Source organism: Macrobrachium nipponense, chromosome 30 (assembly GCF_015104395.2).
Source record: "Macrobrachium nipponense isolate FS-2020 chromosome 30, ASM1510439v2, whole genome shotgun sequence".
In the NCBI taxonomy this organism is placed as follows: domain Eukaryota; kingdom Metazoa; phylum Arthropoda; class Malacostraca; order Decapoda; family Palaemonidae; genus Macrobrachium; species Macrobrachium nipponense.
In genome coordinates, this window is record NC_087218.1 from 31,281,808 (window position 1) to 31,296,874 (window position 15,067).

The window sequence follows — 15,067 nt, forward strand, 5'->3', positions numbered from 1 at the left end:
AAGTCGGTTGCGTTTATACACCCCTGATGATCGTTTAACATGAGACCAGGTTGGACTGTCAGGCATTCGTCCTTCGGGACTGAATCACCTTTTTGCTCCTCGCTCCTTTCTCCTGGCACCAGAAGCTCGAGTCAGGAGTTGCTCAGGAGTTGATTCGCTAACGACGTTGGGTTGCGTTGATACACCCCCCAAGGTTTGCTTAGCTTGAATCGCCCAGGCAGTCCAGACACTCATCCTTCAGTAAAGAATAGTGCCTTATGGTCTTCAGGGTACAGCCTTGCTGTCCTTGATTCGTCTGACTGGTTAACTGGTCGGTCACCTGACTATAGTACAGACGGACTGACTGTGCATGTCCAGATCGAAGCTTTCAATATGGAACTTAGACGTAGTCTGAAGTTCTTGATGTCAAAGCATTCGAACCTCTCCTACCTGTTAACTTCTTGCATGTGATCAGGAAGGCCTTTTTCTAACCGCCCTAGATACGACAAAGAGGGTTAGTGAGGTTTTAAGCCATCGTCAGAAGTTTTGGCGTTAGAGAACACAAGGCGGTGTGTTCTCTAAGCCTTCCGTTGTGGCCTAAGAATGGAAACCCGTCTTGTTCTTGGGCCAGGAGCTTGGAATCAAGGATGGCACAAGTTATTGGGCAGGAGCCAGAGAGAGTCCTGTGCCCTGTCGGGTCTCTCAAGTTTTATCTACATAAAACTCAAGAAAGTCGAAGTCCTTCGGGCAATCTGCAGTGTTCCGAAAAAGACCAGACTTGCCCATATCGAAGAACACCCTGGCTTTATTGTTAAGGAGTTCTTTAAAAAAAAAAAGCTCCTTCATTGTGTTTGCACAAAGATTTGGAATATTTTGATTTGAATGCTCACAAGGTGAGGGCGCGGCCTCGGAAGCATTTCAACAGAGCATGGCACTCAGCAACATCCTGAGTACCATGTTTTAGCGAAGCAACTCTGTGTTCACTTCACACTCCCTGCGAGATGTGAAGATGGCATATGAGATCTGCTGCTCACTAGGGCCATAAGTGTCTGCAGACACAATCTTGGGGGCAAGAAGTACCACTCATCCTATCCTGTAGAAAATGGTTAGGAAGAGCTCTTAATTTAGTGTTGAGTCGCCGACAATGGCGACTTCTTAACTCTTAAGCCTTAGTTAACACACCTTAACTTTGGCTAGGTTGGTCAGGTGGTGATATATATATTTATATATATATTTATTTTACTTCTTAGCCCTCGTGGTACGGTCAATATGGTATAGTCACGTCGTGGTCTCGCCCCTGTTGACAGATCATCTGGAGTGCACCAGCTATATAGGTCTCTACCTCACTGGCAACTCTAGTAGCACAAGCAGACTTACGTGGCAATAACCACGAAGCCAGCTATGCTAACAGGTGGAACCAAAATGTAAATCATCTGCATGCATTTGTTTCCCAAAATCCTTCTATTCTGTCCCTTCCCACCTGCAACGGTGGGATTCAGCTATATATATATCTGACAGGTAAGTTTCATGAACAAAATGATATTGTTATGATACAATAAAGTTTGTTCATACTTACCTGGCAGATATATATATAGCTGTATTTTCTGAAGTCTGACAGAATTTCAAAAACTTCCGGCACATGCAGTGGTCGGCCAGGTGGTTAGTACCCATTCCCGCCGCTGGGAGGCGGGTATCAGGAACCATTCCCATTTTCTATTCATAATTTTTATTTCCACTGTCCCCTGAGGGGAAGTGGGTGGGTACTTGATTATATATATCTGCCAGGTAAGTATGAACAAACTTTATTGTATCATAACAATATCATTTTCATTTTCATTTTATTATTATTATTATGGATCAAGGAATGGAGCTATCCCCGCTCCCCCCCATCAACCGGAGAGTGTGCCCCGGAGTGGAGGGCCGCAAGTGTGGAGTATTCCGCTCATTTCCGGAAACATCCTCATGCCCTTTGTGCTTGGTGCCGAGGGCGCGAATGCTCTCGGGCCGAGCCGTGTAACATTTGTGTGAATTGGTCGGAGGTGCAGTGGGTGTTGTACGAGGGTAGGAAGAAACGAAGGCCTGCCAAGCAGTCGTCGGAAAGCTCTCCAGCAACTCCTTTGGTTACCGATACTTTGTCGTCTTTCCTGCCCCTAGCTCAGCTCCCACGTATGGCACCTTCCTCTTGGGGGGGGGTTTGTTCCGACACGGAATACAAACCTTCGGTCCTTTTACAATAGGAAGGTTACTAGCGGCAGCTGGATAGGTTGTAAGCTTTCGAACAAGGGGTTTGGTAGTTAACTGCTTGCCCGATAGGCGCGCGCCGCGCGACTGGGAGGTAAACAACCACTTTTGCTTTCGGCCTCACAGCGTGTGGATGTGTGATTCTTCGCTCTCTGCCCGCTTCACCGTCGTTTGCTTTTGTATGGTTGTGTTTTCTTGTTCTGTTTTGGTAGCAAAACTGACTGTAAGTACAATCATTTTCTTGCATTACTTTATATCAAGTGAATTTATTGGTCGATCATGGATTCTCCTCGCCCTCCAATTGTCCGGCGACTGTGCCCTGGGACTGAGGGGCGTAAGTGCGGTAAGTTCCGCAGTTTTCCTGAAATCGACCCCCATGTGTTGTGCACTCGGTGTCGGGGGCGCGAGTGCTCCCGCGCCGAGCCCTGTGATGTGTGTATTAATTGGTCGGAGGTGCGTGGGGCTTGTACAAGGGCAGGAAGAAGCGAAGGCCTGCAAAGGAGTCGTCGGAAAGCTCTCCCGCGACTCCTTTGGTAACGGACACTTCGTCGTCTTTCCTGCCCCCTGCTCAGCTCCCACGTATGGCACCTTCCCCCTCGGGGGGGGGTTTCCAGGTCCTTCTCCTCACCCGATCTGTCGAGTGTGGAGGAGGGCGCTCGGTACCCCGATGTTGAGTTGTATTCAGGGTCCTCTATCCGTTCGTCCACTCTCTGCGAGCGGGTAGAGACCCCCCATACTAACCTGACCTTTGCTTCCCCAGGTGCTTCTGCTGTGAGGGACGACCTTGGCCAGGTGTGGGCTTCATTGGGCTTGCAGGGCGTGCCCAGTGTCCAGGGGCTCTTATATCATCTTGCTGGCGCTGGCGCAGTCACGCATGCCACGGTGACCACCACCACCACTACGTTGACCACTCCAGGTTATGCCGCTCCCCCACATTTGGTGTATTCTCCTCACGCAGTGTCGGTAACTCCAACCACCTCTGTACAGGGTCCGATTGCCGTGACACGGGGGAGTGTGCTGTCGCCGCCCGGGTTTGCCGTGTTGCCGAGACCTGATTTCCAGTGCCTGAAGAGCTCGCCCCTGGACCTGCCGCCGGTGCCAAGGATATCGGTGTCGCTGGTCCGTCCTCCTGTGTTGGACGTGCCGCCTGCCGTGCCTGCCGTACCCACCCAGATGCCGATGACTGTGCCTGCTGTGACTGAGACGTTGCCGACTGTTCCTGCCGTGACTGTGCCTGCTGTTCCTGTGATGCCTGCCCCTGCCGAGGTTGTTCCTGCTCGTGGCGTTGCTGTACCCGACGTTGGTCTTTCCGGACAGGTGCGTCCGGGCCCTGTTGCGTCGGCAACAGCAGCCCCGGCTCCGCCCTGGATGGTAGACTTAACGTCGGTCCTGAGGAAGCTGACGAAGAAGAAGAGGAAGAAGAGGAATTGTCGTCGTCGTCGTCTGCCGCCTCTCCCCCTTCGACTTCTAAGGCTTCCAAGCCGAAGAAGAAGAAGGTTGCCTCCTCCCCTCCTAAGAAATCTCCTTTGGGAGCTTCTCAGGGCCCGTCTCGCTCCGGTGAGACGGGGGTTGCTTCCGTTGGTCCTCTGGAGCAGGGCCCGTCTCTTCTTCCGTAAGGAAGAAGACTACGGGGACCAGAGGAGTACCGGCTAACACCGGTACTTACTCGCCTGGTGCCAGAGGCTCTGCCACTGCATCAAGTTCCGTCTCGGCCTCTCGTTCGCGAGAGGTACCGAGTGTACGGTCGCCTGCCAGCGACCGTGCAGCCAAGAACCAGACGCCAGAGCTCGCTCGACGTCAGGTTCACAGCACGGAGCGGAAGACTGGTGACAGCCGCCCAGGCAACTCTCACCAGGCCAGCTCTCGCTCTCACGGCAACCAGCTGGCTACCCGGGGTGCCGTGAAGGTCTCTGACCGTCCACGTGCCGAGGCTGGGAAGAGGTCCCCCCGATCACCGGTGCCAGCCGTGGTGTGACACGCCGTGAGGACAAGCACTGGTCTCACTGTGACAGTGAGCTCTGCAGGTCGCCCGACTGTCGCTCTCACAGGGTACGGCAACCAGCAACAGTTCATCTGACACACGAGACCGGGGCCGCTGTGCTCAGTCCAGCCGTTCTCCGCAGGGAGACGGCTCGACCAGGCCTGCAGCTCGATTGCCACTGCGGGTTGGCGATCGCCTGCAGCCCTCCAAGCCTGCTGGTCCTGCCAGCGAGCGAGGGGGGAGCGTCAGGTCTGCCTCTCCCGTACCTTCAACCTCCTTGGGTTACACCGGGAGGAGCGAGGTATTGCGGAGTGATTGTGAGGGGTGCGCCCCTCATGATCCTGTCACGACGCCGTACGTGCCAGGCACGGTTCTTGGACTGGCCAGGACATACGCGCAAGTGGCTGGAGGAGACTGAGAGGGGTCTGTCGCCGTTCCCCCCCTCGAGGGGGGAGGGTCTCGGGAGGTGCTCCTGTTCGAGGGACTGGACGGTCCTACTCCTCAGGATGCAGTGACTCCCGAGATCCAGAGGAACTTTGCCGAGGTTATTGCGCTGATTCGTCAGCACAACGACCTCTGGGAAGGGTCGCCGCTCCCACCTTCTGAGCCCACGTCCCGGCTCGAGTCGTTTTGGGGCCCGAAGAGGGAACCCAAACCAACGGTGGAGTTGCCGCGATCAGAGCTGGCCGACTCTGTCTTGAACCAGGTTGAGTCTCTTGTCTCCGGGCAGGAAGGCTCTCTCAGGTCAAGCAGATCGAGCAAGCTGCTTGCACCTCCTCTACTGCGAAAGCGGCGATTCTACTTGCCGTCAGAAGATCCGATGCCGCCCAAACAGGTAAACCGGAGTTAGCCAGGCTAACACCGGGTGTGTCTCTGCAGCAGCTCCTGTCCGAGAACCTATGGTTCTCGCAGCAAGAGGCACTTGGCCTGGAATCCACTGCCATGGTAGCTTTCCAGGCCGTCTCCTTGATAGACCTGTGGTCCCTCACAGTGTCTAAGGTCGCAGCCAACTCCGGGGGAATTTCTCCCAAAGAAGACTCGGCTTTCAGGAGGCTTTGCCAGTCTGGAAGAAGAGCCATCTCCTTCCTCGCCCACCAGACGGCAAACCTGTGGGCCAACCTGGTACTTCAACATAGGGACGCAGTCCTTACACGAGTATCCAGGGCGGCTGGGCGTGAGGCGGCATTAGGACTTCGGAATGGACCTGTACGGAGTTCCTCCTCTCTCTTCCCAGGAGAGATGGTGGACGCTGCGTTGGACAGACGGCGCACTGACGACAGTGACCGTCTCGTACACCAGGCAGTTTCGAAGGCTTCTGGGCAAGCCAAAGAGCTCGGTTAGCGCTTCCTCGGCCGCTAAGACAATAGCCTCGTCGAAGCCCCGTTGAAAGACTCTGTCTTCTTCGACTTCTGCCAAGAGGGGCCGTAACCAGCCCTCCTCCCAGCCTTCCTTCTCGCGAGGAGGGTCAGGGAAGAAGTTGAAGAAAGGGGGGAAATGCTAGGGACGGCGTTCCCCCTCACCTGCTGCCGGAAGTCGGGGGATGCCTGGCCAGCCATTGGGGAACTTGGCAGCGCTACGGCGCCGAGACCTGGATAGTAGATATCTATTACCCTTCGAATCTCGGCCACCCCTCACCTCCAACCCGGTCCAACAGCAAACGTACGTTCCAGGTTGTTCGAAGGACGTAGCACTAAGACAGGAGATCCAGTCCATGCTGAGCAAACGAGCTGTAGAGATCGTCACGGATCAGTCACCGGGCTTCTACAGTCGTCTTTTCCTGGTGGAAAAGGCTACGGGGGGCTGGCGCCCGGTGATAGATCTCTCTCCCCTGAACCGATTCGTTCGCCAGACTCTGTTCACGATGGAGCCGGCACGTTCCGTGCTTGACTCCATCAGGGAGAACGATTTCATGCTTTCAGTGGATCTGAAGGATGCGTATTTCCAGATACCCATCCATCAATCCTCCAGGAAGTACCTCCGCTTCATCCTCGACGGGACAGTGTACCAATTCAGGGCACTTTGCTTTGGTCTCTCAACCGCCCCACAGGTGTTCACGCGAGTGTTCACTCTGGTGTCTGCTTGGGCCCACTTGCACGGGATACGTCTGATGAGGTATCTCGACGATTGGTTACTCCTGGCGAGCTCCTGCTCGCAGTTGCTGCAGGACAGGGATCGACTACTCGAGTTTTGTCACGATCTGGGGATCGTGGTGAACTTTGAGAAGTCCAATCTCGAACCCAAGCAGAGGATGAAGTACCTGGGTATGCTGATCGACACGGTAGCAGGGCGAGTCTTCCCCGCAGACTCGCGGATCAGCAGATTCAGGGAGGCAGCCAACCAGTTCCTGTCTCGGCAGGAACAGGCAGCTCAGCAATGGCAAGTCGTGATCGGACACCTGTCATCACTCGAAAAGTTAGTCCCTCACGGGCGTCTTCACCTGCGGTCTCTGAGTCTTTTGTGAACAGACTGGTGTTCGCCCAACCCTGGAATGCCTCCCTGGTCGTAAGAGCGAGGGAGGGATCCAAGCCTCTGTCCAATTGATCAAGGTGTGAACCGCAGGATCAATGGTCAGACCTCTGGACCAAGTACTACTAAGAGAGAGGCAAGCGTATCTCTTCGTACCAGCAATGCAAGAACGTGTTCCTGTACAGGAGCAAATATAAAGTCATGGGTTTGTCTCTTGTTGGCATCCACTTCCCCCCCCTTATAGGAGGAAGTGGTGGATATTCTGCTTCTATCCCTAGTGAAAGGGATAGGATGGGGCTCTGTCATATAGCTCACCTGCATCTCGTCCTCATCCAGTGTAGTGACGACCGTAACCCTCTGCCCACAGGTAGAGGAGAAGAAAAAGATGGGAAGAGAAGCCAGTCACTCACTTATTCTCACATCCATTCTCACAGTCACACCAGGACTCGATGCTGATTCAGCCTGCGAGGGTCTGGGTTAGCTACACAACTTGTTGAGCAGCCACCATGGGTCCCAAGGAAAAGGTATCCAAGGACCTGTGGGCAATATCCCGAAGGTAGAAGGACGTGAAGGTAGTCTGGTTGGCCCAGACACCTGCCTTCAGGACCTGCAGGACCTGCGCCACGGAGAAGTTCTTGCGGAACGCCATTGACGGGCCAATGCTTCTGACTTAGTGGGCTCTCGTACGGAGCGTACGGGTGTCGTCACTACCATCAGCCTCATACGCTCTCCTGATCACCTCACGTAGCCAGAAAGAAAGTGTGTTCTTGGATACTTCTTTCTTGGTAACCCCGGTGCTAATGAAGAGGCGTCGACACTCAGGCCTGAGGTGCCGAGTTCTCTTCAGGTAGCGCTGTAGCGCCCTCACAGGACAAAGCAGCATCTTATCCACATCATTATCGGTGAAGTCCATTAGGGAGGGAATTGTGAAAAGTTCGGGACGAAATCGAGCGTCACAGATCCCCATCCCCTGGAGTGTTGTACATCGAAGGAAAGACCATGAAGTTCCCCTACTCTCTTCGCCGATGCCAGGGCCAGCAGGAAGAGGGTCTTGAGGGTCAGATCCCTGTCTGACGACTCTCGAAGTGGCTCGAAGGGTCTTCAAGTCAAACTCCTAAGGACGAGAGTCACGTCCCACGCAGGGGTCCTGAGTTCCCTGGGTGGGCAAGACCTTTCGAAGCTCTCATAAGCTAGGAGATCTCGAACGAGTTCGAGATATCCAATCCCCTCAGTTTCAGGACTAGTGCCAGGACAGCTCTATATCCTTTGACTGTGGGGACTGAGAGGAGCTTCTCTCGGCGAAGAAAAACGAGGAAATCCGCTACCTGCTGAAGAGTGGCTCTGAGAGTAGATATACCCCGTCTACGACACCAACCACAGAAGACGGCCCACTTCCCCTGGTACACAGCTGCAGAGGACTGACGGACGTTTCCAGCCATCTCTGTTGCTGCGCTGCGAGAAAAGCCTCTCATTCGCAAGAGATGGTGGATAACAGTCAGCCGTGAAGTCGTAGGGACTGGACTGTTCGGTGGTACCGCTCTACGTGTGGCTGGGCGAGAAGGTTGTGCCAAGGGGGAATCTCTCTCGGTTCTCCTGCGAGAAGAGCCAGCAGGTCCGGATACCAAATGACCGGGAGCCACCAGGATCATTCTGAGGTTCGGGGTTACCAATACTCAACTGATCACCTTGCGAATCAGGCTGAACGGGGGAAAGGCATACGTGAAGAGGTTGTCCCACGGATGTTGAAGAGCGTCCTCTGCAGCTGCCCATGGGTCCGGCATGGCTGAAAAGAAAACCTGAAGTTTCCTGTTGTGCCGGGTGGCGAACAGATCCACTACTGGTTGCCCCCACAGGTCGAAGAGCCTTTCCGCCACGTCCTGGTGTAGGGACCATTCGGTTCCTATTCACCCTGATTGCCGACGGCCTGAGCTTGTCCGCACTACTAACATTTCCTCTTCCCTGGAATGTAGCGTGCTGACAGCTCTATTGAGTGAGCCTCGGCCCACTCGTGCACTGCCGAGTCACTGGTATACAACGGGAGAGACACTAGGCCCCCCTGTTTGTTGACGAAAGCCACTACCGTGGTGTTGTTGCACATCAACACCACTGAGTGTCCCATCAAGTGGTCCTGGAACTCTTGGAGCGCGAGAAACGCTGCCTTGAGCTCCAGTACATTGATGTGAAGGTGCTTGTCGCGATCGTCCCACACACCTGAAGTCAGCAACTGAGTGTGAGTGTAAGTTAAGTGTAAGTGCTTAGTGAGTGTATAGTAAGTGTGTATTTAGTGAGTGTGAGTGCATAGTAACTGAGTGTTCAGTGAGTGAAGGTATATTGTGAATGTTATTGTTTAGTTATTGTGCATTACTGTGTAGTTAGTGCTTAGTGACTGTATGCTGAGAAAGTCCTGTGATTTACAGGAACCATTTATGCTAGACACTGCTTAGATCCAAGAGCAGATGCTTAGGCCTTGACCACTATGGTTGGAGAGCTTAAGACAACCTTTTTTGTAAGAAAATTTTTCTCTTTGAAATTGGGTCTAATAATAATAATAATAATAATAATAATAATAATAATAATAATAATAATACTGTAATAATAATAATGATAATAATAATAATAATAGTTAATACCAATAGTAAAAATAATATTAATATGTAGTGTAGTATATATAATAATAATAGTAAACAGATAAAAATAATAGTAGTAATAAAAATAAAAAATAAAGTATAGTACGTACCATGAGCTGGACCGAGACCTTTCAATATGGCCGCTCAAGGTCACATATTAGGCAGGGAGGTCGCCACTTCAGTGATTGACGCTCTATGGTTAGGATAGGATTTATCATTGTTACCACTGTCAAGTATGATGTATAATTCATGACCTATTTCTTGTGATCAGCCCTATTCAAACTAGTTGCTGAATTGGTGTATTTTAGTGTAGTACTGTAATTTCATGGATTTCCATTTAAAACCTGTGTCAAATTCAAAACTGTTCTGTTTCAAGTGTTATCTTTGAAATAAAATGTGGTTTTGAGATACTTTTTGATTTTTGTGATTAGTTGTATACATAAGAGTTAGTGGTGATGGTGAACATATAGAGAAATGACACCAAGATTCTTTAAAGTAGCAACTTTCTTACTATCAACATTGAGTTCTTGTAAGTCACACAACATCCTTGAACTGTTTATTTGGCTGACATTGAAACATTCATTCTTCTCTTCATTCAAACTGAAACGGGCCTCCTAGTGCTCCTACTTATTTTTGGGGAACTCCCACTAAACAGTTTGAAAGGATTAAAAAAATCAATGTTTATAATTGAATACTAGATAGTATACCAAAGTGTGTTGAAGGAATGGGGCAACGTTTTTGGTTATCGAGTTGTTGATTAACCACATTATAAGTTATATTTTTAGTTTATATTACATATAAACCAGAAACAATGGCCTAGTAAGTTATGTTACATGATTAGTTGTAAAATAGAACAAGTTAGAAAAATACCTCTTGGTCAGGGGTGGGCCTTGGTGCAGTTCCCCCCCTTTCAAAAAAAAAATCTTTATTTAATATGGAGCAAGTAGTAACACCTGCTTGCTTGTACTGGTTGATTATTGTTTAATACGTAATGAATTTTTAATGTTACTACATGTATGCATTTAAATGCTTAAAATGTCACATTTAAAATATCGCACAATCCATGTGGCACTCCTACTTCTTTAATATTATAACTTACTTTTTTTGGTCAGACTCCAATTTTTTATTCCCAAGGACTGCTAGGAGGCCTGCTGAAATATTCAGTCTTCTCTTCATTCAGTCTTTTTTTTTTTTTTTTTTTTTGCATTGTTTTCATCTAAACTCTGTCGTTAATGCTGTGATATTAGGAAACCACTCCCTGGTCTAAATTGACAGAATTGATAGATGTATGATGTAGGGTTATATGTTATGAGTACATAGTTTAAATTTCTCACCTTGCCTTTTTAGCAAATATATCTGGCCATAAGTAAAAGACAAAAGAACACATTTCCCAAGATTGTCCTGTGATACTTTACTTAAAGACCCACTTTTGTAAATGGCCTTGCAGTTTGCAAGCAGAAGTACCTCTCATTAATGAAGTCCCTTAAGTTCATTGTAAGCACAGGATATACTTTCTTTTGTAAATAATCAGATTGAGAATGGCTAAACAATCTCATGTAAAACTTGCTTAGTTGCTGTAAAGATGTAGGTAACTTATTGTACACTTCTTTGAAAGTGTGGGTCTTGAACTCATTCAGTCCATTTGGTGACAATTAGCAGAAGACTGTTTTATTCCTCAGATCTTAATGAAAGAAAGAGCAAGGAGAACTAATGACTAAAGGAAGTGTATTGATGACAGACTAGGCCAGATGCTAAGGGAAGGAGATGGTAAAGAGGAGATGAGGAGAACACTCTGAAGAATGATTAGACAATGAAAGGGAAAAGCAAGTGTTGCCTTAAGCCATACCTTTCTTTTTTACCTATAGAGGGTTCTGTTAGGCATGAGGTAGTGTTAATTAGTTTTGAGTCATGTATTGTTATTTACTATAAACATTTTTCAGGAACTTCAGGATGAATGAGTTAGTGTTCGCTGTGATTTGCTCAAGCAACATGAATCGCAGTATGGAAGCACATGCATTTTTAAGGTAGGATTCAGCTGATGAATTTTCATGAATTTATAAAGGTAGTTATACTGTATTAATATATTTTACTATGTATGTGTTAGATATTGTACTGTATTTGTTAGATGCTGTACTGTATTCAGTTTTAGGAGGAGGCTGATCTTTTTATTGTTTAGGTGAAATGTTTATTAAATTTCTCAATGTAAAATACAAATTTGGTATTTGTACTTAACTTTAAGTATATGGTATAGATTTTAGAATTAATTTGCTTGTACTGTACAACTCTTTCTTGTATGAATTTTACTACCTACATACTGCATTTGAATATGCTCTATTGTGAACATGAGAGTATATTAAAGAGGATATTTTTTTTATAGTTATATAAACTTAATATTACCAGTTCTTGAAATGTTAATTGGTAACTAGCAAATAATATATCATTGCTAAGGGAAGAAACTGTTTTCTCTGACTGTTTTTACTCAGTTCTTTGCTTGTTAATGCCATCTGGAAAACTAAACATTGAACTAATTGTGTTGCTTTTTATTCCATTTTTATCATTCCTTTTGGTGATTATTGGTACTATCTTTGATTGTTCATATGTGGAACAAACCTTTGGTCTTAACAATAGGATAAATCTTCTGGTGCCAGCTGAAACCCGGTTAAAAACAATCAAAGATTTTCTATGCAAGGAATCTGTGGCATTTAGCATCTGAAGTACACAAGAGGTGGAGAGTGGTCACCAGCCATGCTTGAACCCTGTGATGCATCTAGTCTTTCTTCAACTGCCTTGGAGAGTGGATATTTGCTTTTGCTTTCCTCCTCCCAAGCTTTTTGTTGCATAGCTTGTGATTCCTTCCTGCTTTTTTTGTGTTTTTGGGTGTCTGTGTGTGTTTTGGATGTATCATGGATTCCTCCATCGGATCTAAGAAGTCCTGGCCTTCCAGGGTTCCCGTGCTCACGCTTCCCAGCTTGCACTTTGACTGACCCCCATACAACTTGCAATAGGTGATTTTTGTAATGTAACCAATCCATGCCTGGAGTGTCATTCCTGGCCTGTTGTGCAGTGGAAGAACTACTACAAGAAGAGGGAACATCATAGGATGTGTACGCGTTCATCTTGGGAAGGATTCACCCCTCCTCAAGTGGACACTTCTGCTTCCCTTTCTTCCAGACTTTTTCCCTCTGCATCCACATCCATTGATGCCTAGTTTTCTTCCTTTTCTTCCAGTGATTCATCTTTGGAAGTATTGGGAGTTGCTCAGGGTGATATTTTGTTTAATGCTGCCCCCCCTCTCTCTCAGGAGAAGTCCCTTCGGGGAGGGAAGAGGCAGCACCCTGCAAGGAGAATACTATGTAGTATTAGGGTAGTGATGTATTTCACCTTTGCTTGAACTTCTGAAGTTCCAGTTGCAAGATTTCCTATGGGAAATGGTGTGAAGAATGAAGGGCCTCTGGAACTGGGAAGTTTAACAGCAAGGCACATTTAATGCATATTGTTCCTGCTGTTCAGTGAATCTGGTTGCTCTCGGCAAATAAAGGGGATAAGGTATCAATTGTGAATGTGAAGATCTCTGGTGAAATACAATTTTAGAAAAAGTGACAAATAAGAGACCATCCGTTGATGGTCAGAGTCATAACTGCTACTACAGTGGGTCGTCGCTTAGTCATGGATCTGCAGTTGCAGAATCAGTTAGCCATGGGTTTTCGTTGGACCGCTTCTCAGTGTATATCATGGGTTCCGTATGCGATGTTTATCATTAGGCTAAGCCTCGGCTGCAGCGCAATAACCATTAACATACGTGAAAAGATTCACATATGAACTAACAATAAAGGTAATAAAACTATTTTCATCTTATATATTACAGTATTGGCATATTTTCATAATAAAAACCTATTCAAGGAATAATCCATATCAGTGGAATCAACCTTTAACTCTTGAGTGGTGAGCGAACAAAATGTAAGTATCTTGTTATACAGTTGTATTCACAGCGACGTATACTGTTTGGTAACCTTTCAGAAATTTCAAAGTACTAGTGTAATTATGGTAGTAACAATATTGAGGATAATATTAATTTCTGGGCTCAGTTCGTGTCGCTTCGTGAAATAATCCCCTAAGTTCATTATTTCTAGGTAAATGATACTAACATTACCAGAGAAAAAATAAAAATAGGGGGATGTCAGAGTAACTGCCTCGCTCACCCTAAATAAAAAGAGGGTGCTGGTATGGTGCTGGGGCGAGTGAGACCACTACCACGAACCTCTTGTCATTTAGAATTCTCCTTCATCAAAATCCCCCTCCCTGAGAGAGCTGACACACGGTCGGCGCCAGCAACTACTACTACACATCCCACCATGCTGACCGCAGCGCCTCCCGTGGCCATCCTTTTCGTTAGCGAACTTCTGTATGCACATGTCTGCAATTGCTCTGTGTTTTTGTGCACTTTTTGGATTACTTAACGCTCGAGATGGAATTGCAAGCTATCACCGCAGCTAAGTTAAGCACCCCGAAAGGTTATATACTTCTTTTAGCCAGCCAGGAGCTGTTTTTACTGTTTTTTAGGTTCAATAATAGTCTTCCTGGTCTGGAGCATGGCTCGCCTTGCCGGCTCGCCTCGTGCTCGGTTAGCTACTTCGGTCTTCCATACCGTGGTATCTATTCCTTGTGTATATATGCCTTTATCATGAGATATTTTTACGTGGTACAGAAGTTTCCACTCCAATTTATTGCTTTACATCGTACTATTCGGAAATCCTTTGCCTAAGCCTTAGATTAGTGTTCATGCATGCATGTCCCTTTCTCTGGGTGTTTAGGCGTGTGAGTTATTATTTTGATTATTCTATTGATATTATTCTTTAGTCCAGCCATCCTGGCCATCGCCCTCCGTTTTACATATCGGCAGAGGCCAGCTCCCGAGTGGTTTGCTCGTTCCCCTTCGGGGGGACTAGCCTACTTCTGGACGTCCCTCCCTTTTCCTCCCACTTGTGATTTCCTTCTTTTCTTTTATTACGATGTATTTATTATGGGTTGCATGTTAGGGGCGATCAGTGTGGCCTAGGCTATGTTTTGTTGCATTATCGCCTCGTGGTCCACTTGCACTTGCATTGAGCCAGCTGATCGCCCTGGTCCCCCTCCCTCCCCTTCCTCCCACGTGGAGGCAGGGTTAGTCCTTGCTCGCTCACGGTCACTATGGCAACCATCCGGGCACCCCTCCCCTCTTCCTCCCTACCAGGGGGGATACGGGAGTCACGGACTTTAACAGGGGTACTGTTGGACCGGTCACGTTTTCTTTGAGCTTCGGGGAGGTCCCGGTGTGTTCAGGTCGGGTTGGCCACCCACCAGCTCGCGCCGGGCCTTCTCCGGCGTTCTATGGTTGTTCTCCTGTTCCCTCCCTATCTTTATGAGTATTGCTGGCTCCGCCAGCTCTTTGGGCGGGGAATACGGAGTAGGCCTTACCTGCTTCCCTTGTATATGGTCGTTGTAGTCTCTCTCGTCCTCCGGCGGAGCACCCGCTCACCATCCGTGTACCCCGTGGGTTGGCGGAAGGGCTCTACAGCGGAGCTAGGCTCCGCATACACCATTATTTATTTTTGTTTTCGTTTAGTGTTATTTTGTTTTGTTTAGCTTTAGGGATAATCTTCTCACGTCCTCCGCTGTGTTGTTACCCTCACCTCGGTGTACTATATGTGTATGAGCAGGTATCTGGTTTGGCGGAAATCTTCGCTCCGGTGTACCGGAGTTTTTCAAACCAGTTTACCGGGTCCTATGGACTCTC

At 48.2% G+C, this 15,067-nt stretch overlaps 1 protein-coding gene across 2 annotated transcripts in view; it reads left to right on the forward strand.

Annotated features, from left to right (window-relative positions):
- Nucleotides 1-15,067, forward strand: part of LOC135202402 (RNA polymerase II subunit A C-terminal domain phosphatase SSU72-like) — a 244,495-nt gene that overhangs the window by 73,334 nt on the left and 156,094 nt on the right. For both annotated transcript variants that reach the window (XM_064231794.1, XM_064231795.1), the window contains exon 2: nucleotides 11,235-11,318. In XM_064231794.1, coding sequence (XP_064087864.1) covers nucleotides 11,245-11,318 — 74 coding nt within the window. In that variant the 5' untranslated portion in view covers nucleotides 11,235-11,244. The remainder of the gene's footprint in view (nucleotides 1-11,234; nucleotides 11,319-15,067) is intronic.